The 24,433-nt window shown below is 43.4% G+C and overlaps 1 protein-coding gene across 16 annotated transcripts in view; it reads left to right on the top strand.

Annotated features, from left to right (window-relative positions):
• The first annotated feature begins 409 nt into the window (after positions 1 to 409).
• ncor1 (nuclear receptor corepressor 1) overlaps positions 410 to 24,433 on the top strand; it is a 65,794-nt gene continuing 41,770 nt past the window's right edge. For 15 of the 16 annotated variants that reach the window (XM_066695858.1, XM_066695861.1, XM_066695860.1 and 12 more), the window contains exons 1-14: positions 410 to 559; positions 6,075 to 6,251; positions 8,089 to 8,216; positions 8,950 to 9,148; positions 9,499 to 9,681; positions 11,131 to 11,244; positions 12,910 to 12,966; positions 13,232 to 13,284; positions 15,806 to 15,872; positions 17,119 to 17,291; positions 18,887 to 18,977; positions 19,429 to 19,607; positions 21,100 to 21,154; positions 21,653 to 21,754. In XM_066695858.1, the coding sequence (XP_066551955.1) occupies positions 6,144 to 6,251; positions 8,089 to 8,216; positions 8,950 to 9,148; positions 9,499 to 9,681; positions 11,131 to 11,244; positions 12,910 to 12,966; positions 13,232 to 13,284; positions 15,806 to 15,872; positions 17,119 to 17,291; positions 18,887 to 18,977; positions 19,429 to 19,607; positions 21,100 to 21,154; positions 21,653 to 21,754 (1,509 nt within the window). In that variant the 5' untranslated portion in view covers positions 410 to 559; positions 6,075 to 6,143. The remainder of the gene's footprint in view (positions 560 to 6,074; positions 6,252 to 8,088; positions 8,217 to 8,949; positions 9,149 to 9,498; positions 9,682 to 11,130; positions 11,245 to 12,909; positions 12,967 to 13,231; positions 13,285 to 15,805; positions 15,873 to 17,118; positions 17,292 to 18,886; positions 18,978 to 19,428; positions 19,608 to 21,099; positions 21,155 to 21,652; positions 21,755 to 24,433) is intronic. The other variant, XM_066695859.1, reaches the window with a different exon arrangement.

Genomic DNA, 24,433 nt, shown 5'->3' on the forward strand with positions numbered 1-24,433 from the left:
AAGCACATAATTAATGCATGCGTTTACCCTTGAGCGATGTGTTTTATGTCACAGTGTATGCTTTGTTGTTTTTTATTCGGGGGTGGAGGTAACATGCATTACAGCAGCGCGGCGGTGGGGGTGAAGGTGCAGGTTGACGGGGAGAATCGGACACATTTTCTGTTGTTCGGAGTGGGACGCCTTTGTTGTTACACCATCGTGTCCTTCCAGATGAGTAAAACGAAATAGAACATAACATTCCACATTGTTCGCATCCTGTGCCTCACAAAATACACCCAGGAGGCTTTTGAAGATGTGAAGAAATGCTCGATGCGTTTGTAAGTATCATCTGGTCCATATACCGCCTGTATTGACACCTGAAGAGATTTCAAAACGGGATGCTGTTCCCTTCCAAGACCCTGACGGCGATAGGAGCTGGGTAGTGTGCCGCAGCTCTAGCGGACTGTGCGCAGCGTCCGGACGGAGCGCGATTTAAAAGGATTTATACACATTGATCCCCGTAAGCCCGGATAAAAATACCTGTTTCATTAGGGGTAAAGGTCTGTAGGGCGACAATGAGGTGAGTTGCTTTCCTCGTTTTCTCCAAATGCACACCGTTGTGTTACGAATAGAGACGGCGCTGTGGCTGGGTCGAGCTCTCACCACTTCTCCTATGCAAGATGGCGGCGGGGTTGTGGATGCTGGAGGTGAAATGATCTCGGACTTTGGCTGATATTGCGTGCTGTTATCTGTGTCTGTGAGCGGTCCTGTGATGGGCCAGGTTGTATCTGGACTATATTCACCGCCACGGGTGTTTCCCCCGCGAAATGGGGGTCTGATTTTGAAACAGAGACGTGCCATACTGGGGGGGCTTGGGAAGAAATTGCATGCAGGACGGACATAAACAAGAAACCTGTTTAAAAAACCAAACACACGCAGCTGTTTTTAATCCCCAATAACCAGTCCTACATTTTAATACTCTCCTTTGATGAAAAAACAGGGATCGTGTTCATCTGTAGATGTACACACGATTGCAGTGTCCTCTAGGTTTGGTATCCCTGGCATAAACAAATGTCACTGGCTCAAACTTAGTGGTATACAAATATTATATTTTCCTCCATTGTAGTGCGTGGTTTTCTGTGCAAGATTCATAAGTGTGAGTCTTTGCAATATTTTTTTTTACACATTTTTTGTTGTTGAGTGATTCTTCTATTAAACATCTAAATAAATAACCAATGGTAGATGACGAAAAGCTGTGCAACGTTGGCTTGTTCCGCTGGTACTGTAGATGTGTGAAGATGTGTGTGTATTTAGGACCATACATTATATACTATATTTACGTGGCATGTGTAATATTGTTTAGGCTACCCTGTTCTGGTCTGTGTAATACTAGCTACATTCAACTGTGTTTGCAAATACAAGAAAATTATCCTTAGTTGTGTGTGTGTGTGTTTTATTCCATTCTAACTATACAGCAAAGGTATTTAATTGTAACTCGTTTGTAGCAGATATAAATAGCCTGGCCACCTTCCACACTCAAAGTGCAACTGATGATGCTTTATTTCTTAGCAGATGCCCTCCCCCAGGGCTACTCACACTATTCAACACACATGCTCAAAGTGCTAGATAAGGTGGTAGACTGGATTGTAAGGAAGTGTTGGGAATCTGAAATGTGCATTTGAAAGTTTTCACATCATGCATAGGATGCTGAGTGTCACTGTCTCTCTATACTTTATGTTCGTCTAAATACATTTTGGAACAGGCCAGGGACAGTGTAATCAAAGCGATATGTGTGCATTTAAACTGATATTTGCACGGTTTCCATGCAGCACCAATCTTCTGGGAATTCATAGTCTAAGCAGATTCCCTTTCTTCCCCCTTGCTTGCAGTTTTTTCTGCAGGTGACTGAGGGTCTGCACTTTTACCGGAAATTTCCTCATTGCTCTGCTGCACTTTTACAGCAGTCTTGAGTCCAACAATCACCCAGTGAAGAACAGAGTCTTTCAGCAATGGCACACTATATCTTGAATGGCACAGGTAAATTTTCTTCAATGGTCTAAGGAAAGAAGGTTGTTTTTTGGGCTTGCATTGGTTCTCAGGAAGTAACTAACCTTTACGCTGTAGTAAATTCTTGCCTAAAATGAGGTGGTGTTACGTCATGGGTGTGTGAACTCTGGAGTAGAATAGAGACCGCATAGGTGGTCTTCGCTCAGTGGGAGGAAATGTGAAGGCAACTGACACACACTCGAGAAGGACTTGCTTTTAAAAACGTGGCCTTTTAATGTATTGCTGCTTTTTGTCATGTTTTAGTTACAAACAGAATCAAATGCATAGCCTACTCTTCAACAGAAGGAATAATAATAATAAAAACAGCCGTTGCACTTTACATTTGTATTGCTGCAAATGGAGAACAAGGATGCATAGAAATGAGATAATGGGCTTAGCTTGGGCAGTGGCAGGTGAAAGAGATGTGGACACTGAGGTGTGGCATTTCCCTCGACTGATAAATGCTGTGTAATCGCTCAGAGTTATAAGCACACATTTGAAAGTGAAAGCATGTTTCTGAACCTGTGTTCGATTTTTAGAAACTGAACGCACCATTTCCCAGGGGGCGTGCTCTTGATCTCACACTGGGGATTTCCACGTGGTGTGTTCGTTGGTCAATCAGTTTGAAATTGGTGTACGTGAACCTTTGTGCAAAGCGCTCTGTGACTTTTCGTGACTTTCTTCCTGCCTCACCGATCACCAGGACGCATCTTACGTTTTGCTTCCTATGACAGCGTTGCATCCCTGGGTGGAATGTCACCAGTGCTTTGTCGTGTGTGACCTTCTCTCATCTTCATGAGAGCTACTCATGGTGCAAGTGACACAGTCTCCTGATTAGTTTTTTGGGGGGGTGGCGGTATTTCACACCTGTCTACTGTTTAGGGGTATCATGTTTTCTGCTGCTCTGACCTTATGTGTACCAGCTGGCAGAAGAAGTTAATGTTTTTAACAAGGACATTTGATTACAGATGCTTGTATGTGGGTTTACAAGAGAGCGGGTGAGAGTTGTGTATGGTGGTAGACTTTCTTTGGGTTTGGTTATCTAGTTGATATATTGGGTGTGTTTTATTTTTACCAGCGGAGTTTATTGCCTGCTTCTCAAACAGTGTGCCAGACATCTGTGTGAGAGTGCAGCACAGGCATGGCTATGCAGAACATGGCTCTGCATTTTGGACAGAGGTTGCTTCTACTGTACTTGACTTGGACCAGTGTCAAATGGGTCAAATGTCAGATCTTTTTATATACCTGCTGTGGGTTGTTAGAGGTTTTCAAGATGTCCAGGAATGTGTAAAACCATGTAAGGGTTTATATATCTATATATTTATCTATATATTTACACATATACACATGTTTCCTGGCAGTGTGGCTGTATTTAAGCAGAGCAACTGATTAGTGCGATGCAGGAGAAGGAAATCCTTGTTGGCTGCTTGCCTCAGAGGGGTATGATCTAAACTGTGCAAGACCTACTCTTACGTCGTTGCCTGATAACAGTGAAATGGCAGATATATTTTGAGTCCCATCACTCTTTTTAAGGTCGAAGTTGCCTGTGGGGAAAACATGATCGAGCAACTTAAAGCTGCATTAGAAGAGAAAACATAATTAGCCACCATGACGAAGCACAGCTGTCTGCTGTGTGTGTTTTAAATGTGTGTGGAAGTGCAGGCACAACATATTGACATATGCCAGGTCACATCCTTAAACACTGCTGCCCAATGATAATGTGGCAGTCACCCACACATTGTCTGAAGACAATATGGGCGCAGCAATCCATGCTGGTTTGAGATACGGCAAACTTGCAGTCATCATAGGTCACGCTTTGCTGATTAATACATATTTCCTTACGAGAGTATGTAGGTATCACATGCCATGTTGCCAGTTAGTGTTATTGTTCTCATTTGCTTGTTACTATGCTCATTATTTATTAGCCTTTTCCTCCTGATTTTACTTCTGTTTAAGTATAGAATCACAACAGTTCTCCCTGTGTCTCTGTACCTGTATTAGAAATGCGGTTTCTGTGATCTATCTTGGGAGAGTGATATACTCGGTCCGTTACCTGCCTGCTCCAGTTCATTGTGGATTTAAATAGAATATATTTATGTTGATAGTGAAAGGTATATCTGGGCTTTATTGCTTATTATTATTATTATTATTATTATTATTATTTTCCCAGGATCAACAAAAACAAGAATTCCTTGTGACCTTGCATTGATAAATCGGTTTAAAATTATATTCTTTTGGACACCATGCAGTGCTTCTCCTCATCCCAGCATGATTCCCCTCATTAAAAGACACAAAGGTAATAGTGGGCAGTAAATGCCTGAAGCACATCTTCTTTTTCTTTTACATATCATGATTTTGCAGCTTAGTTTGAAGCAATCTGGATGACACTGGTGAAGCAGATGTTTTTACAAATTCTTGATTCTAAGCGTCAGAGCGTCTTGGCAGTTCAGAGCTTTCTAAGCCTCAAAGATTTCTTGAAAGCTAATCAAAGGCCTCAGACATTTGCTGACGTCCTTGTTGCCTGGCAGTGCTAGGGACGCTGTTTCCTATTTGAATTATGAATCCCGTCGCTGTTCATACAATGCGGGCAAGACATTCTCTCTCCTGAATGCTGGAGTAAGACTTGGAATTTGTTGCCAGCATGCCTGAAATCTGTTTATATTTTGGCTAGTGAAAGGGGCACTATATATCTGTATGTCATCTTTTCTGTCCTGCACCTTAAAGCATTCTGTGTAATTTGCAGTGTTAACCAATACAATTATATAAAATAAAACTAGCTTCTGGGGGAAAAAGCTTCTGATAACTGAATGTGGGGAAGCATATCAGCGATATACAGGCTTGGATGCAGAGAACACGGTGTTTCAGTTTTTGACCTCCCTAAACCCTTTTCCACAGGTGTGTAAGGGCATTGTGAACCTCTTACGGACCGCATGCACGGGGCAAACACAGCTTCACTTCAAACCCATGCAACCTCCTCTGCTCTTGACCACACCTTGATGTATGAAACAATGTATTGAACCTGATGCCTGCGGTGGAATTTAGTAGTAGACGCACAATGTCGGAATTGGCAGTTGTTTTAGTTGGATCACATGCACAGCGGAAGCGGCGACCTCTCGATCTTGCACACAATCATGTGCCCGGAGGTCACGGCATGATATTGATGTTCCCTCTCACAATGTCTGGCATAGTGTGTTTTCTATGTAAACTTTGGCTTCTGCGTTCAGATCGTTGTGATCACCCCTCTGTCGCTGGGAAGGTCACTTACCGCGAACGCAGAGCGAGCTCCAGTCGCCACGTTGAAGACGGGAGATAAATGTTGTTTGTCTTCCTTGTCCTTTAGTTTGCTCTTTTGTGATGGTAATAACAAACAGGGTTAAAGTGAGAGTTGTGTGTGTGTGGTGGCTACACTGCAGGTGAACAAGCGGGGTTTTGTTTTTGCATAAATATATGAATGAAACACTGGACATGGCCCTGCCCTGGGTCTGCGCAGGCGATCGGAGCTCTGATGGGGCTGCCCCCCGTAAATCGCTGAGTCACTGTAGTGGCTGTGCCATGCGGTCACCTGGGCCTCTGTGCTAAGGATGCTCTCAGCAGCTCTGTTGCAGGGGGACGTTTTTCTGTTGTGCGACTCATTGAGTTTTAGTCAGTTACTCAGTCATCTGACCATGACAATTCTGTATATTTTTATTATAAAATGTGGATATCTTATTTGTTGTTTTTGGTTGCTGCGTATCGTTTTTGTGATTTACGTAATTTGAGAGAGGTGACCTAATGTGCAGTTATTGTCTCCTCAATATTGTATTTCATGCTTGTTTTTGCAGTTTTACCAGAAAGGGCTGTTCAAAAATCCTGTTCAAGGTCATCTTTATTCTGCCAGTAGGCTTACATAGTGGGATTTTTATTTTCTTTCATCCTGATGTGAAAATAAACCTTTAAAGATGTTGAGATTTGTTTAGCTGCAATGTAATGTGGCAGACCGTAACCATGTCAGTGGGGAGGAGAGGTGGCAGCCGGGCTGAGCTCCTTTGCTTCTGTTGTTTTTCCCACAGGTGGTCTCCAGGTCCCGTGCTTCCTCATTGGCCCTGATATCTTCATAGCAATAGACCAGGCCTGCGACCATGTCCAGCTCAGGCTACCCTCCCAGCCAGGGGGCCTTCAGCACGGAGCAGAGCCGCTACCCCCCCCACTCGGTCCAATACACCTTCACCACCGCCCGGCACCAGCAGGTACGTTACCCCCCCACCCACCTGCTCTGGACAGAACCACCACCTGACCTGAACTCCAGTGTCTCTCTCTGCTCTGGGTGTTTACCAGCACGGAGATTATGTGATGAACGTATTGAAAGATTTCAGTCAAACAGCGTTTACTTTTGTTTAGTTTTAAATATAATTACAACAATTGTAACCTTTTACACCAGGGCATTAAGCTGACTGGGAGCCACCTCTTGAAAGTCTGATTTTTATGAGTAACTGGAGAGTCCCTTAAATGGGCTCTCAGAGATTAGCTGGAATTTCTTGGTCGTGTCCTTGTTAGGATTAGAGCAAAGCCACTGTCATGATGATCTTGGAAATAAGCAATTTTAATTGGCTGCACAAGACGCCTCTGATTGTCATATTTAGGTTAAACCTCAACCCACAGAGCCGAACACGCTGAGGAGCCTTTGGCCAAGTGAAATTTTTTTTTAATTAAAGTCTAATTGTATATTTTCTCTGACTTTGCCAGTGGTTTTAATTTTGTTAAATACTTTTTCTGCGTTCTTAAGATCTTTTCATTTGAGTTTGTTTAAGGGAAATGTAATTTCCTATGAACAAGGGAAAGCACAGGGATTGCTTTGTGACCTTGCTACCTAAACACCAGCTACTGCCTAGGACAAAATGTGGGCAGACCATTGTTCATTACAGACATCAGAAATGTGCTCTTTAGGATGTTTTCTTTTCTCTGTCTCTTAAATCCATAACATTGATAATTAATCAGTGAGGCTTAGCATGTTTCTAACATCATGCAAAATGCTCAGTTTATTTGTTTGGCTTGGCCTATAAGAGCAGGAAGCATGCGATGCTGGCAGTTTATTTTTATTTTATTATTAAGTGGCTGAACCCTGGTCATTATACATTTGCTTTCACCTCAGTGTCATAGATGCAGTCATGCCTGCGAATAGTGATAACACTTGTGAATGGGAATACATCTCGAGTGCTTCCTAAAAACTCAGGGTCCTTTTATGCAGAAGCAAGCCGGGAGGTCTAGTATGATGTGCCCCATGTGCTTGGGCAGCACTGACAAGCAGGAAGAATAAGGAAACAATGCCACAAGTTTTTCAGGCTTAGCTGTTGTTTCACAGCTAGTGCACTAGGTAGAAATTATTATTATTATTATTATTTTTAATTCTTGGCAGACGCCCTTATCCAGGCGACTTACAACATAATATTGCCTCATCTGGTTTCCATTTCATAAAAAAATGCTTCTGATTTTTGATCTGGGCTAAAGGTGAGGCATAAAGGAGAAGAGATTCATGTCAGCTGTTGCCCTTGTCACTTTCTGTTGTTTGATTGCCCCTCAGTGCACTAATCTCTTGTTATGTCTGTGGAGTTCAAATGCCCATAAAATGAATTCTGATAAGATGTCTCCTGATTTTCCTTTACCTTTGGGGAAAAAAAAAAAAAAAAAAAATACATACTGAAATTGGAATAATAAACAAGAACTAAGCATTATGCAATCAGTCTCTGGGGAAAATGGTCCGAGATTAGTGCACATAACACGAAGGTCATTTTTGGTTTATTGATTGGAGTTAATTTAGGGATTCCCAGAAACCTACATTCAAAGAAACCAGTTCAATGGCTTAGTTTTATTTCTCTCTAGCTTAGTAAACTGAAAGTTTAGTAATGTCTCTCGCTCTGTTTTCAAATTTGACTGAGTGTTGTTCATTGTGCTTTATGTGTGATTGAGAGTCATCAGTGTGCAGTGTTGGATGGTGCTCTGCGATGCGAAGTGTATGATTACAGTTCTGTGTGTGTGTCGGTGACTGTGCTGTCTCACGGTGCTTCTGTATGTGCTGCTTGTTGGCAGGACTTTGCCGTTCCAGACTACCGCTCTCACCTACAGGAGGTCAGCTCAGCCTCCCAGCTCATACAGCAGCAGCAGCAACTCCGGCGCCGGCCCTCCCTGCTGTCCGAGTTCCACCCCGGGACCGAGAGGTAACTGGTAGTAAACATAGAACATAGTAGTAAAATGTGTTTAGTAAAATTATCCATTTGCTCAAGACTTAACTCAGGATCACACACAACTTGGTGTGGACGTTGATAGGCTAATAAATGTGGTCGAAGTTTAGTGTAATCCCCAGAAACAACACACTTGGGTTGTCCCACAGAAACATGTATGTGGTGACCTTTGTTTTGAGCCACAGAAGATTCTTATACTTCAGCTCATGACACAAGGTCATTCATGATGTCCACTGTGGTGTTTTGTTACCAATCATAACATTGTCTTAAATTACTCCCGATGTGTCTTGTTTTGCCTGTATATATAACTTGAAGATGCCCTCCCTCTCTGCACTGCATGCATGCTCAAACCCAGGGAGTGTTATTACCCGCACTGGTTTCTGGAGAATGTTAGTCTGCTGAGCTGTAGACAAAGACCACAAACCTGTTTGACGTGTACACATCGTGCCTGTCTGTTTAGGAAGGGTGATCTTTGGTACCAGTAACTCTCCTCAACCTGAGGTTTGGGCCAAAGAATGACTAACCACATGCATTCAGATCTGTCAGCACACCTCCTCCCACGTTGACTCGTGGGGTGTGGCCCGAATGCTTGGGAAGGCTATTGTTAACTGAGGTGACCCCATGGTTGCTGAAGCATTGACTTGGATTCCCAGTCAGGTGTGCAAGGAAGTTCCCAGTCATTGACTGAGTGTGTTTGTGTCATCCTCAGACCCCCCGAGAGGAGACATGGGTACGAGCAGCAGTTCCACTCGGTGTCGTCGCAACCCGACCACGAGGCGCTGGAGTCCAAGCGGCCGCGCATCGAGCCCCTCTCTGAGACCCACTTCCAGCGCGCGCCCACCACTGGAATCCTGCCCTTGCAGCACGCCCTGCCAGACAGCCTGCGGACTTCTGGGGAGGTAAAGAAGGTGGGAAAGACTCACGCTTTGTTCTCTTCACACTCGGGGTGCAACTCTTCTCCTTCTGGCGAACCTCGCAGGAGTACCGGAGACGAAGGGCAGGATTCAGATCAGACATGGTCCAGCGCATTCCAGTGCAGGGCACAACCAGCTTGTTAGTGGTGTGATTAGTAGATAATTAATCAAGTAGTTTGATTAAACCACTGGTTGTACCAAAAACCTGCAGTGGCATACTTTGGAGGGTACAGAATTAGTCTTCTTGCTGTAGCTCCTCATTCTTCTCACTGCCAGTCCAGCCAACTGGCCAGTGAAGCAGATTATTCATTGATGATGTCTGCTGCTGCTTCTCCTTTTCCCAGGATGCTTCCTTCAGTGTGAAAACGGAGGCCTCGTCCCCGGGCCCTGGCACCCAGCATGTGGTGGATGAGCAGGACACTTCTCCATCCAAGCTGTCCAAGGAGGAGCTGATCCAGAGCATGGACCGCGTGGACCGAGAGATCGCTAAGGTGGAGCAGCAGATCTTCAAACTCAAGAAGAAGCAGGTGAGGTGGCATCTTCACCTGGAAATTGGACCCAAGGCCTGCTGGCACTCATTCCTGTTCTGTACAATGTAGCCTGCATCACTCGCATGTGCAGATTTAGTTTATTAAAGACAAGCTGTTATTATTCTTTAAAGACCCGAACCAAACTATTTCAACACCATCTGAGTGACAGTCTCTGGATGAGCTTTGATAAAAGTTTTATTTCTCTCTTAATTCCTTCCTCTACGTGTCCTACCGTGCCTTTGGTGTCACGAAATGTTCCCGCATCTTAAAAGGATAGAAGTTGTCTCTTAGACATTTAGATGCCTCAGTTCTCTGGTAGTTGTCTGTTGTAAAGGAGCGGCTGCTTTGTAGTTCTCCCCGCGATACTTTAATCTTCTGGAACCGTGTACGCGTGACCCCCTGTGATAGGAGTGTTTGAAGAAGACTCTCAGGGCTTTGAGTTGTTCGTGTGATGGGCATGTTCTGTGTGTGAACTGCTGTCGGCCTCAAAATCATTCCCATCCAATTAAAGCCTCCAAAAAGAGGTAGGAAAAGTGCAGTGCAGATTATCAATTTCATCCAGCTCCCTTCCTTTTCTGAGGTTCCTGTGACCTGTTGTAGGGAGCATTGGCTTTAAGCCCTCCTAAAACTATTACTAGGAAATAAAATGTATATATATATCTTGCTTGTGTTGACAGTGTCTGCTGTTAACCTGTTTGTTTCTAAGCTTTGAATGAACTTTGTAGCCAGTTAAGAGGTGTGTCTGTAGAGATTCAGATCTTGTGGGTGATACTCTTTGCACTAAATCAAATAATTAAACCAGTTGTAGAGTATACTTTCAATGTTCTCTAATACATATTTGCAAATTATATGGGTTTTTGCCCTTGCCCCACTGAGAAGAATGAATGGAGTTAACTGAGTAAAGGCTACATTTAGAATATGATGAAATGCTCCCTTCTTTTAAAACAGGAAGAAATTAACTATTGTTTTCAGTTGGCGACCAGAGAAGGGAAAGAAATATTTAAATTGGCCGAATGAGAGATGTGGAATTCAGCCAGGTTTAAGGTTTCAGTTGAAGGCCGCTCCTCTGTGGTGCGTCACAAGATCTGTCCCTGTCCGTCTGGACCTTCACATACTCGGTGGCAGGAATTAAAGAAACGCAATGAGAATTATTTCAACGTGAATGTATACCTCTGCGTTACAGAAGGGTTTTAAAAGCCCCTGGGATTTCCTTCTCTGTTGATAATTTGTGTGTTCAAACCACTACGGAGAGGGTCACGGTGAAGGTGTGAACTAGCTTTTCTTTAATCTGGATGTTGGCATAGGAAGTAGAGCCCCTTGGGAATGCTGAATCGAAGTGCCCCCCCCCCCCCCCCGAGGTGCTCACCGGGCTGCTCTTTGAAACAGGTTGCTACTATTACTTTTATTTTTTCGCTGTATGCAGATGTTTGTGTCTCTGTCTCTTAGCAACAACTGGAGGAAGAAGCTGCGAAGCCGGTGGAGCCGGAGAGGCCGGTCTCGCCCCCCCCTGTGGAGCAGAAGCACCGCAGCATCGTGCAAATCATATACGATGAGAACCGGGTGAGCGGTGCCAACCGCAGTCCTAACTGAACTGTTGGCAGGAAAAAACATTTACAAAAAAAACAAAACAAAAAAAAACATGGCATTCTCAAGCTTCAAGTGCAAAATATACGTTTTTCAGTTTATTTCCCCCCCACACCTACACTTTGCCCTAGATTTGAACCCTGAGATACAGTTAATTTGTTTGTGTACAAGAAAATGCTCCAGCTGCCATTCTCTCCTGCGGGGATGTGTAGGAGGTCTGAGGCCAATGTCTCGATCATTAGCTGTAGACACAGATGTCTGCCTGCAGTGACAGCGCTCTGGGGTTACTCCAGTTCAGCCTCCTCTCTCTGTGTGTCTGCTAAGGGGCAGGAAGTCCTGGCTTGCCTGTCACTGAGGCACCACTTCCTGTTAAACCAGCAGTTAACTCTTTCAGCTGGAGAGCTCAGCCTGCTGGCGGGACTCACCGACTCATTGGTGCCCTCAGTTTGTTGCTGCTGTTTGTTTGTTAAATACGTAGTGATGTATACCTATAGTAGCTGGGTATTTCCTTCGAGGGTTTTTACCATATAAGGAAGCTAATCTTTTTTTTTTTTTTTTTTTCTTGCTTTAATACAGCTAACGCTAGACTAGGCTGTTTGTAGGTCTTCGTATGGGTCCTAGAATTCACACTAAAAAGCTTTTTGTAACTTAAACCAATATGAAACGTTTTTCAAGTGGCACATCTGGATCTTTTTATGTTGTTGTTTTTTCTGTTTGTATTTGTTTTATTCATTCCTGATTAAAATCTCCTTCCAAGTAGAACACACTAGCAGGATTATACTTTTGAGAGGAGCAGTAAAATACTGAGGGGAATGTAGGTGAAAGTGCAGTATTTACAAAGGGGTGGAGGATTGTAGAAGAAACGCAGGGTGTGTTGTCAACACAAACATGCATGCACGCACACACACGCATGCACTGGCTGGTGAAGGAGGGAGTAGTCATGTTTATACAGATAAAAGCAACCCCTTAAGCAGGCAAGATTTGTTGTAGTTGCCCTCTGTCGCTCACTCCCCACCTCATGTGTAACTGTGTTGTCTGCCATTACCAAAGCGAAGCTTGGCATCTTTACGGCTCTGGGATCCACAGCGCTGTGCCTGGGAAAGAGCCTCTTTATTTTCAGAGTTCAGCTACCTTGGGAGTCTATTTGGCCTGAAAATACTGGAAACTTTGTTTCAGAGATCTTACTTGAGACAAAACAAACCCAAGTGTTTGCTGAGAAAATATCAGAAGCCGTGTAACACTTAAAGAGATTTTTTTTTCAAAAAATAAAAACATAAAGACTGAAAAAAAATTGGCCAATACAGTGTTTGTGAACCCTAGACTGCTGTGTCTTGCAGAGAGATATTTAACTGCTGGAAACGAACATTAGGACGTTTCTAATAACTCATTGCAGAGACATTTTGCCAGGTTTGGAAAGGAAAACTTGACTCCAGCACAAATTGTTGTGGATCATATTTATAGCTTCTAATATTAGTGATTATGCAGAACAAGTTTTAAAAATAAATTATTTTTATTTTGTGTTAATCACAGTGTGTGTATATATATATGATATATGATTTTTTGTTAAACATTTTCAATTGTCATTAATCTGTTCATGAGATTACTAACAATTGGTCCTGTTTGTATTATTTTTATTTCTAGAAAAAAGCAGAAGAAGCTCATAAGATATTTGAGGGACTTGGGCCGAAGGTTGAACTGGTAAGTGCTTTATCCTACAGTTGACGTCTGTGGGAGTCTTCCTCTTACTTGGAAAATGGACATAAATTTGAGGAGTAATACTGCGTAATGTAATCCTGCACGAAATTATAATTTGCTTTTTCCGATTCATTGATCTGATGGAGGGCTTATGATTTTCTTCTCCTGAAAATGATTTATAAGATTGTTTTAAAGAAGTCTCTTATACTGTATTTATCAATAAACATGTAGTGTATTGATGTGCATTGTGTATTGTTTCTGCTTTTAGCCACTGTATAATCAGCCGTCCGACACCAAGGTCTACCATGACAACATTAAAACGTAAGTATGGGGCTTCCCTGCGTTTATAGGAATGAAGGGCAGTAATTTTAAAACATTCAGATAATAAAGTGTGTGACACATTCAAGTATTAATCCTGTGGTATTCGTGTATCAATTAATGAGGAATCACAACACTTAATTTTAAAGTGTGACCAAAATATGTTTCAGTTTCCCTTCTTGTAGTGGAGTGTCGTTTAGGTGAACTGCTCGGAAGGTAGAAACAACAGGAAACGAGGCTGCAATGAGAAACCCTAACAAGTGCTATAAAGATGGCATGACAAGTATCTTAGGTTTGACTGTTATGTGCAGTGTAGCTTGGGGGGGCTCTTCATGACCAGAGGTGGTTACTGCTCCCCAAATGAAGGGGTTAAGCTTAAGCTTAAGTCGGTTTGTCCCACTTCTTAATATCTTGGCGGCCTGGGACTGCCTTACACGTGTTCAGAAAGACAAGAACAGGAAACAATGCCAAATCAGAATTGGCCGCTTTATAGAAGTAAAGGTGAGTGAGGGGCACCCTTTCTGACGAGGGCCCTTATCTGTTCGCACCATGAGAAATCCACATCACCCTTATCAGCACACTGCACTGTGAGAACGCACTTGTTTTGGCAGGAAGGGCAAGGTAATACAAGTTCACCTCTCAGAACAGTTTAACCCCTTAGTCCTGGGGCACTTTCAGATTCTTTATTGCATTTGTACTGCAGGCTCCACCGACACCAGCCAGCTAGGACACCTTTTTTTTTGGTAGTAATAACCAAGAAAATATTCAGAGTATTTTTGTGGTTGCAATGTAGTTAAAAATCAGGGAAGGTCTTGACTATGAGAACTCATGTTTGCCAACATCTCCAGTGGTCTCCTTGTATGGTGTGTATTTATAGCAGTAATTCATCTCGGTGAGACTACTACAAGGGACTATTCATGGTTTCTGGCCATCGGAAGGCAAAGGCAACCTGTTTACAAGCCTGTCTACTTCTCACAACATGAAGAAGACTAACAGCCAATGTGTTGGCTCTTGGCTAGGTCTGTCATAGTTGCTGAAAAATGAATTGCATTAAAGAGGTGATGTTTTCTCCACTGCACAGTAAAGATCTTCTCGTTTTTAAAGCACAACAACAGTGAGTTGGGGATCTTTTTGTTGGCTGATGAACCTTATAAGGGGCTGCTTGGTCTTCTCTGTTCAAGCGGCTTGGTGTTGTTTAGTGTCGTCTTAACGAGACAGGTCTCTGGGAGTCTGGAAATGGGACCCGAAGGGATTTTATGCTGATGTTGGCGGGTGGACAGAGTTCCCTTTTGTAGTAGGAACCGGAGAGGTCGCTTCCACGGCCAGCACCGTGCTTTTACCACAACCTGGATTTCCTCATTTGTTTGTTAGGATTGTTGACAGTATAATTCAACAGCTTGATAGAAACCTGTTGTTTGAAAGGATCTCCTGGTGTGATTTTTCTTTTAATAAATCTTAGAAATTAAAACCTAGAAGTATCTATAAATGTATATAAATTCTGAAACAATTACTTCCCAGTAATAGTTGTATTCCAAGTTGGGTTCTTACCACTCCTGTCATTCCTGGTGCTGTGAAATGTATTTAAAGTTTGCTGTTTTTTCTAAACTAGTCTGAAGTTCATGCATTCCAGCGCTTGGATTTCTGACTTTGTGGACCTGCGGTGAAATGATACAGCAGAATTCAAAACCTTTACTCCACAAGGACTCGGCGCTCTGTCATAATAAGCGGGGTATTGTAGTGAACGAAATTGTAGAGCTGCAGGACTTGGGCTTGGCCGGCCTTCAGATGCTCTCTAGCTACTTTTTCCTCCCCTGTGTCCTTGAACACGGCATGTCCAAAGCTCAAGAGTGCTCCAAAGTTCATTCACTGCAGTGCCTTGCTTTATTTCCGGGGGGTGGGGGGGGGAGGTGTGTGTTTTTTGGAAGACATTCAGAACAAAATAAGGATTTGATTTCCGTGCTGTTGTGGCCACTGCTTTAGGTCCATGGCCTGTGGAAGGTGCTGGCTCATCTGTAGAGGATATATAGGAAGTGCTGTCGACCCGGATTTAGGGATAAAACCTTGAGCCTTAGAATCAGAGTTAACAAGACGTTATTTATTAGCATGTGAGGCCTGCAGTGAGGCTTTTGCATGTGAAGTGATTTGGTCTGAGCTGCATCATCAAGCCTTTTATCTCCTCATTAAAGATGGACGCCCTTTGGTGGGGAAGAGTGTTTAAAATATAGAGTGGATAGATGTTGTTTCTGTCAATTACTAGGCCCACAACATGAGGAACTTGATGTCGAGATCAAAGTATCTTCACAGTATCTCTGGAGAGCGTGGTATAAATGTTTTATGTAAATTTCTAATTTTCTGTTCTGGAGAAAAAGCTCAGCAGGGTGGAATTCCTGCTCTCTGAAAAGAAAAACGTATAAACGGCAAGAGTGAATGCAGTCTCTCATCTATCCGTAGCAGGATCAGAGCAGAAAAGGTCTCCCTGTACGCATGCTGACATTTTCTCACCCACGTATGTTTTTCGTTTCAGCAACCAGGTGATGAGAAAGAAGCTCATTCTGTTTTTCAAGAGGAGGAACCATGCTCGCAAACAAAGGGTAAGAGTGCCTCGGTGTCTGTTCTTCCCTAGCTGCCACACTCCTCAGTCACAGGTACCGTCACCAAGTCATGCATACGTGCTGGCATTGGTTTAAAACAGTGCCACGCAGAGCTGCTTAGTGGGACAAACGGGTGAAAGCTGAGCTGAAGAGATCTACGGGAATCACATTGCGGAGCTGTTATGCAAATCTGGGCTCCTCCTTTTGCTGGCAAGCTCATTTCCATCATAGTGACACACCACTGCCATTTAATTTACATTTCTATTCTTATACCGTCCCTGAAAGGGTCGTGTAGACCAGCTGAAATTGCCCTCTGTGTGTGTCCCCCTCACAAGGCCCAGGGCCCAGTCACCATGCTGTGCGGTTTGACTGGGAGTGTTGAATTACTGAACTGGGTTTCCTGCTCTGTTAGGATCGTTCTCCGTCACCCAGCGGCGCAGGGCAGGTCTGGCACATACGGGCTGTGCAACAACAGTTTACAATCCCATGGTGGTTAAAGCTTTGTCTAAAAATATCACAAGTAGGAGCGTTTCCCTTTACGAGGGAGACGTGTTTTTTTTAATGCTGAGAATGTGACCTTTGTTGGAAGCGTCCAGCAGCAGACCGACCTGCAGCCCTTAGCTCGAAACAATAGCAGGGAGAGCATGGCAATGGGCCAGGAGGAGAGCAAATTGTTCAACTCAATCTGGACTGCGAATCGAAACCACGCGATTTCCCTCTAAATGTTTTTTATTTTACTTAATCTTTTTCATCTTTCTTGGCGAAGACTGTTTTCATGGGCGAGTGAAATGCATTACACATGTCTCCACGCGAGACACACTTCACAGAGTCTCTCTTCTGCCGTTGTGAAAGCAGTTGCTGGTTTACCAATGAAAATATCCCCACTGACGCCCTCCCACTACAGATTAACACTTCTTAATCAAAAGAGCCGTAATTTTGGATAGTAACCTGAGGACAGAGAGCATGAAGACCAGTCACTGTCTGTGCCAGTCTCCTCCCTGCCCTCGCCCACTAGGTGCCTCTTGAATGATGAATAGATTATTTCCTTGCAGTTTGTTTGCAGCTCCTTTTGCTTTCAGTTGTCTTGCACTTGTTTGGGATTGGGAATGGGAATGTTAATGCTTTCGGTGTTCACAGGAGGACCTGGAACGTGGTGGGTGGGTGGGAGGTGGTGCTTCTGGGTAACAAAATGTTTTTTTGCCAACAATCGCTAACACACAACGGATCTTCCCGGATCTGTCATTAGGAGCAGAAGATATGTCAGCGCTACGACCAGCTGATGGAGGCCTGGGAGAAGAAGGTGGAGCGGATCGAGAACAACCCCCGCAGGAAGGCCAAGGAGAGCCGCACCAGGGAGTACTACGAGAGGCAGTTCCCCGAGATCCGCAAGCAGCGTGAGCAGCAGGAGCGCTTCCAGAGGTACGCCAACGGGAGCTGGGGGTGTGGCTCGGATGAGTGTAGCCGAGAGGGTCTGTCTCGGGAATTCAGGCCCCGAGCCACGGCTTCGGCCGGAACTACTTTTCCTATGCGAACGTTTTGGACATCTCCCAGTCGGGGTGTTCAGTTTAGAGGACACGACACGGGACATTGGACTCCTCTGATAAAGTTCAAGTAAGAATTGCTGCAAATTCTTGTTCTGTAGGTTTTGTAATTAAATACATCCTCACTGCTGTTGAGGAGTGGAAGTGTCCCCTTCATCCATTTCTCCAAGCACAGCATTGATAGCGCCACACAGGTCTCTGCTTTTTTTTTTTGCAGTAGAAAATTATCTTGGATTGGTGTCATCTTCACTCCTCCATATAGTCGAATCTAAGGAATTGGGTCAGTGTTCGTTTTGCTAGTCAGCTACAGAAGTGCCCCGTGAAATATTCCTGGTACTGCAAAGTGATGTCTTCCTAGAATCACAAAGCGCCGGGCAGACAGAGCCATTTTTAGGTGCCTGAACTCTACTGGGAACCAGCTGTATTATATATCAGCGTCTAGCGTAATGCTGAAATGTTAGTCTCTGGAGGAGCACCGTGTTCTTCAAGTGCCCCAATTACTTACTGGCGATCTTACCAGCAGAGCCGCAGGAAAATCCTACATTTTTGTTGTCCGTTCTTGATGATAATGCGAGTAACTTTGAAACGGGCCTACTGCTCTGAATTTGCCACACCGATCTGAATGAAAACGCACCAGTGCTGTCAACAGTCATGTCGAAGAACGCTTACTTGTATGAGACGTGCATCTGCTTTGAGAGAATTTCTTTCTCTTGTAAATTAAATCATTGTTTAAAAATAGAGAAACTGAAAGGCAGTAAAGTGTAATCTCGAGATCTTCCTGTTTGGAAAGTAGGTGAAAGAGAAAAAGCTAAAAATTGTATCTGAAAAGGGAAGAGCATGGCTGTCTGACCTAAAGCTTCCCTTGTTTTGTATAAGAGCGCTCAGGAAACTGTGGTTATTAAAGCACTACATGGGGTTTTCACAGTACAGAGGTGATGGCAAGGCCACTGCAGAACAAGGGAGGGTCACGCAATTGGACGGCACAAACAAAAACTAATTTCATTGCTCGCCTAGTAGTGAAGCAAGAGGCGTGTTATTATTTTCATTGCTAAGAAGCCGCCGACTGCAGTTGCTTCTGTCTGGTCGAGTTAATCGAGCCTGTGTAATTGTGAACCTTTTACTCTCTACCTTCTGTTAATGTGTCCAGGCTGGCAGTGGCGTCGTGCATCTAAATGTTTATCTTCTGATAAAAATGGATAAAAGATAATCCGGGATGAAACCCTTCTAATGCACTGTCTCGGTTGCCAAGTTTGGAGCAAAGGACAAGCCAGGTCAGGCTTAAAATTAAATTCTAGCTGAAGCCGTGCCTCGGCCCCTGTCCCTCAGTCACCCCTCGAGGAAGAGAAGAGACTGCCTGAGTGGTATTTTAAAAACATAATTTTTTGTGTTCTGGAAGATGCTCTCAAAATCGCCGCTGGATTTGACGGTAACTGACTGCAATTTACTTACATTTTCTGATTTAATTTTTTGTAGGGTGGGCCAGCGAGGTACTGGTCTTTCTGCCACCATCGCCAGGAGCGAACACGAGATCTCCGAAATCATCGACGGCCTGTCCGAGCAGGAGGTATGTCTGTCTGGAGTTTGGATTGATGTTGGTTTATAAATTAAATGACCAAACATTTTGAGGCTTTGGCTTTTCACAATCTATTGGATATTTGCTTAAAAAATCTCAGCACCTGGATTTTAATGTAAGTTTATACCATAAGTCTTATGCCAAGTTAATCCACCGAAATGGAGATGTTTTCGCTGCAAGAGTTGGTGGAATAAAAGGTGAATAGGTAATTTTTCTGTGCTGGATGAGCAAAAATAGAAATAATATTTTCAGGTCTTTATATTATGGCTTCAGAAAGAAATCAATAGCACCTCAGAACATCTCACAGTTCCCCCTCTGTGAGGCGCTGGACAGTGTGCTCTGCTGTACTCTGCTCTGGACCGAGGCATCTGTGTTTGTGCGGAGAGGGCGAGGCGCGCCGGAGTAACGTCACAATCTTCTCTTCTCCTCCTCCTCTGTGCAGAACAACGAGAAGCAGATGCGCCAGCTCTCCGTCATCCCGCCCATGATGTACGACTCAGAGCAGCGCCGCGTGAAGTTCATCAACATGAACGGGCTCATGGATGACCCCATGAAGGTGTACAAGGCACGACAGTTCATGAACGTCTGGACAGACCACGAGAAGGAGATCTTCAAAGACAAGTGAGCAGCTGGGCCTGTGGTTGACAGATGGGCACTCGGCTCTGATGCTTTGTTGTTGTTGTTGTCAGTTTTTTTTTTATGTGAAAGGTCGAGTTGGCCGTGGCGAAGCATGCACAACACTTTTAAGGCCTGCTTAAAGAGTTGCAGCTCTTCAGAGGATATTGTCAAAACCTTTCAAGGAGGAAAACCGAAGCCGTGGGTGGCTATGGTTAAAGGTTTTTACCGTGTTGTTTGAAGAACGATCACTCCTTGTTTCGGAGTGCAGAATGTAGAATCTTACACTTTTAAGAAGCCAGACTTGAATGACTCAGCCTCCCCTCTCTGGGTCACTGGCAAGACCAGCCAGATCTGCTGATAATCGTGTTGTGTGTCACGCTTGGAAGGAATCAAGAAATCTAAAAGGAATTGTACAATAATGCTAGTTCCCCATTTAAAGCCCCTTCTCTTTTTTTAATATCCCTAAATTAATGTAACTGCTTTAATTAAATTAAGTTCACCCCCTGTTTTTAATGATAATATATCTTTTTGAAAATTAGGTCTTGCGTTTTTGTATCTTGTACAAGAATGGTTTATTATGGTAGCTGCTTTGAAGTGTAGTGTAAACTGCTGATTGTATCCTCTTTTAAAATCTAATTAAAAGATCAATGCATATCTGACAGATTAGCTAATAGGTTTTCATGGCACTAGGATAGAGCTGTATCGTATTTTGGAACATGAGTGCGAAGCTATGAGGAGAACAAAAATAAAGTGTCCTTCAAACTTCCTCCTTGCAAGTAATTGTAGAAATAGTAGCACTTTTTCCCACCCTGATATGTAGGTGTCAGTGACTGCTCAAAAAGATCTAGACATACAGATTTCTAACTAGGGATTTTTAGATTGGTACCACAACAGGGAAGCGGCCTGCTACAGCCTGGTTACATTTCATTAGCGTGGTCTCCAAGCCTGGTCCCGCAGAGCTCTCACCTTCAGGTTTTAAAGGTGTCTTCAGTCAGTAAGTAAAGATCACTTTAATCCTGACCAGTTAAGCCAATAATTGGATGAATGTGGTAACTGAGAGCTCAGCTGGAATGGAAACCAGATGGTGTAGATCTTGTGGAGCAGGCAGAGAGGTACCTGGCGTGGTGTCTCTTGGAAGAAAACAGTGGCAGCTGTTTCATCACATATAGGTATGAAACTCGTGCACAGGAAAGGAGGGATTGATGTTTTTTTATTTTTGGTTTCGGCATCTGCATCCTGTTTAATACTCTGTCTGAGAAGTTAAAAAGAAATGTTGCTGCTTGACGATTTCATTATGTCCCTGTATAATAAAACATATTCTCTGTTATATGACTGAAAATGGTCAGAGAAAATGTGGTTTCAAATGTTAAAAGAAACAAAAGAAAGATCTGGTTGACCATCAGGGCTGACAGTGTGTGAAAAAAATACTTAATCGACCATGTCTTCATCAGCTTGTATGCGTTTTCTGTGCTGACTTTTTATTTTCCTCTTCTAGGTTTATGCTACATCCCAAAAACTTTGGCCTCATCGCTTCCTATTTGGAGAGGAAAGTGAGTGAATTCTGTCGGTTGTGATATTGTTCTCTCTCATTTATAACTATTCCACTGAAGGGGCTTTTGAGAAATGTTTACAACACACACTGAAACGCAGAAATCCAAACATGAATTACTTCAGATGAGCTGAGTTTGAACTTTAAACATCAAACAAAAACGAATCCCAGAACAGTATCAATCCAGTTGGGTCTCTTATCCACAGTTAATCACTAAAACTTCTCAAATCTCATATCCAAGTTTCATCTTTCACCTCCTAAGTGTTTATGTAGAAGGTTTCAGTCAATATTTTTCTGAATCCATTTATTAAAAGATTTGGTTTACTTCAGAAAGTCCTGACTCTGGGGCTGAGTAGCAAACCTGAATCTTTACTGTGCCTGTGAATCAAGTACCATATGGTTCTGATTGGAGCTTGTTTGTTTGTTTGTTTCTTCGCCCCCTCGTTTGTGTGCTCGTCTCTCATCTTCGCCCCCGTATCCACCCCTCTCTCTGCTGCAGTGCGTGTCAGACTGCGTTCTGTACTACTACTTGACGAAGAAAAACGAAAATTACAAAACTCTGGTGAGGCGAAACTTAGGGCGTCGCAAAGGAAGGAACCAGGTTAGTGTGCCGTTGGTTCGGGCTGAACTGTGTCTGAGAGAACTCCCCCGGAGAAAGCTAGCCCCCATCTTTTCGGCTTATTTTTAAATGCAGTCTTTTCATTTAAACATGGGGGGCCTTCTGAGATCTCTGAACAAAAAGACCACAACACAAAACTTACAAACTCTAAAATCTCTGATGCAAAAAATCGGAAGGGTCTCAATTACACAAACCTTCACAAAATTACACACACTCTATCTGGCTGTGCTTTGTTCTGGGGGTTCTCTCTCTTGTAAAAATAACATTTGTATTGTAAGTATTGAAGATATGTCATGCTGTTTAATTTCTAACCTGTTTATGTTGTAGGAAGCACATACAGTTTTATACATACTTTTTTTGAAAGATAAATGAAAGGAAATGTTTTTTAATTCAATAATACGTTATGTAGTTTCTTATTTTGTGCTAATGGAGGAAATAGGCACCTGAACTGTTTCATGTTTGAGAGGACAGTGTGTATTTTGAAAGCTTTCTATAAAATGAACCGGATAAGTCAAACCTATTGCTCTGCTCTTGGGAGCCCCCTACTGTACAGCTCAATCTTGGTTTTTCTTTATTTCCTTCCCCCTCTGTACGTGTTAAAATCAAAAGTATACGTGTCTTTTAATCTCGTGGGCTAAAAGACAGTGCTTTGGGAGTAGAGGAGTCTTTCCTTATTCCTCTGGTAAATATAAAATAGATTTATGTGTCGCCTGATTAGCAGATTTGGACAGCGATTCGGAGGAGGTCCCTGGAATGCGTTTGATCTGGTTGGCTGCTCTTGTCGGCATGATATTAATTTCCACGTTGCTCTCTGCCAGACATTTTTCAGAATTTCAAAATGTTCCGAGAGACCCATATGCCGGGGGTTAATGATTGTCTTGATCTGCAGTACAGTCACTTTCTCAAACATTTGTGGTCTGAATTGTGTGTGGGATATCAGATCTCTCTCTCTCTAATATACTTATCATCATATATGAATCATTGCGTATTGCTATTTTACTATTTAACTTGTTCAAATTGACCTGCATTCTCTTCTTAAGGAGGATAACAGTTGGTATGATCCCCGAACAGTGAGTAAACTCAGTCTGTTGGGCACCAAACCACGGAGATCCACAGAACATATTTTTCACCCCAAAGGTCGTGACCTTCCTTTGTGAGCAGTTAATCTCTGATTGATAATCCCCTGTTTAGACTGATACTTTTGAAGGGTGGTGGAGGGGGGATGATGCTTATTGCTGTGTGGTGACTCTGGACTGTGTGTATGTATATAAGTGTACAACATCAGCACTAGATCTGTGCATAGTTTGTACAGCGATGCAGAAGCCATCAAACAACTACTACGAAGCTGTACCGTGACTTCCGAGCCAGTACTGCTAAATCCCCATTCAACTGGAACCATTGACAGGTCAAACCTACTCTGCGCTTCAGGCAAAAATAAAGTTACAAGATAAAGAGAAAAGTGCCCTAAAATGTCTTCGTTCATCACTTCTCGGCTGTAGCGAAGGTTGTTCCGTTCCCCAGAGCACCGAGTAAATTATTAAAGTTGTTTTTGTCCTTGAATGAGTTCTAGCCGTCGTCCAATCCTCTCGCAGTCTGAACCCCATAGGCTGCCCGTCTCCAACCTGTTCACTCTCCCTCCCCCCCACTCCATCCGCCTTGCTGATTAAAACAAAAAGGGTGTATTTATATACGCACAGCGAGACTGGGGCCGTCGGTGACATTGCCTCTCGCTGCGGGGGGAGAGTGCGATTCGGGGGAAAGCGTGCTATTGTATGCATGGCCGTGTTTTGCTTCCGTTAAGTTTATGGGCAAGGTGATAAGGACTCTGCCCGTTGTTTTGTCTCGGGAGATACAGTATGTAAAATGTGAATCATAGATATCTAAAATGGAGGCAAATACAGACGCTTAAAAATGGATGCAGACATTAGTCTGGGAGATATTTGTAGATGGGATACAGGGAGCCACACCCTGGTGGCCACACGCTATTTGTTTTTATTTTATTTCCCCTTTGACCTCTCCTAGTAAGAATTCCTCTGCATGTTCAGTAAAGTTCCCAGAGCTAAAAGATACCTCTCTGCCGTGTAGTCTAAACATTTCCTTCTCCAAATGAGTGTGAGGATGGACAGTGATACATGGTGAGAAGAACAGACAGAACAGCACAGAGATCAAATAAAAGCACAGCTTTAATCAGTAGCAAATCAAATAAAGGCAATCATAATTAAAAATATGTGGAACCTTATGGGTAGGTACCATTACAAACTCTAACTCGACTAGGATTAATTGAGCTCCGTTATATCACAGCTAGCAGGAAGGGTGGAGGGGATAGGTCGTGAAATCGGTGGAAGTAAACAGAGAGGAGTTTTGCTGTTCGGAGATTTAGAAAAGAAAAGGAAAGGGAAATAAAATAATTATAGTAAAAAACATGAGCATAGTAGGGCGTCCCTGCTTTGTACGAGTGCTGCGTAGTCTACAGACCGACACTGCGTATTGTGGCTTTTCAAAGAGACGGCAAGCTGGGCTCTGTACTTGCAGAAAGCCCTGGAGACTGACAGACTGGAGTGAGTGTGTAGAGCTTCTGAAGGAGGGAGAGAGAGAGGGAAAGAGAGGCAGGGATGGAGGAGCAGGGAAGGAGAGGGAGGGGCAGGGAGAGAGAGAGAGAGA

This window comes from Amia ocellicauda, chromosome 22 (assembly GCF_036373705.1).
Source record: "Amia ocellicauda isolate fAmiCal2 chromosome 22, fAmiCal2.hap1, whole genome shotgun sequence".
In the NCBI taxonomy this organism is placed as follows: Eukaryota; Metazoa; Chordata; class Actinopteri; order Amiiformes; family Amiidae; genus Amia; species Amia ocellicauda.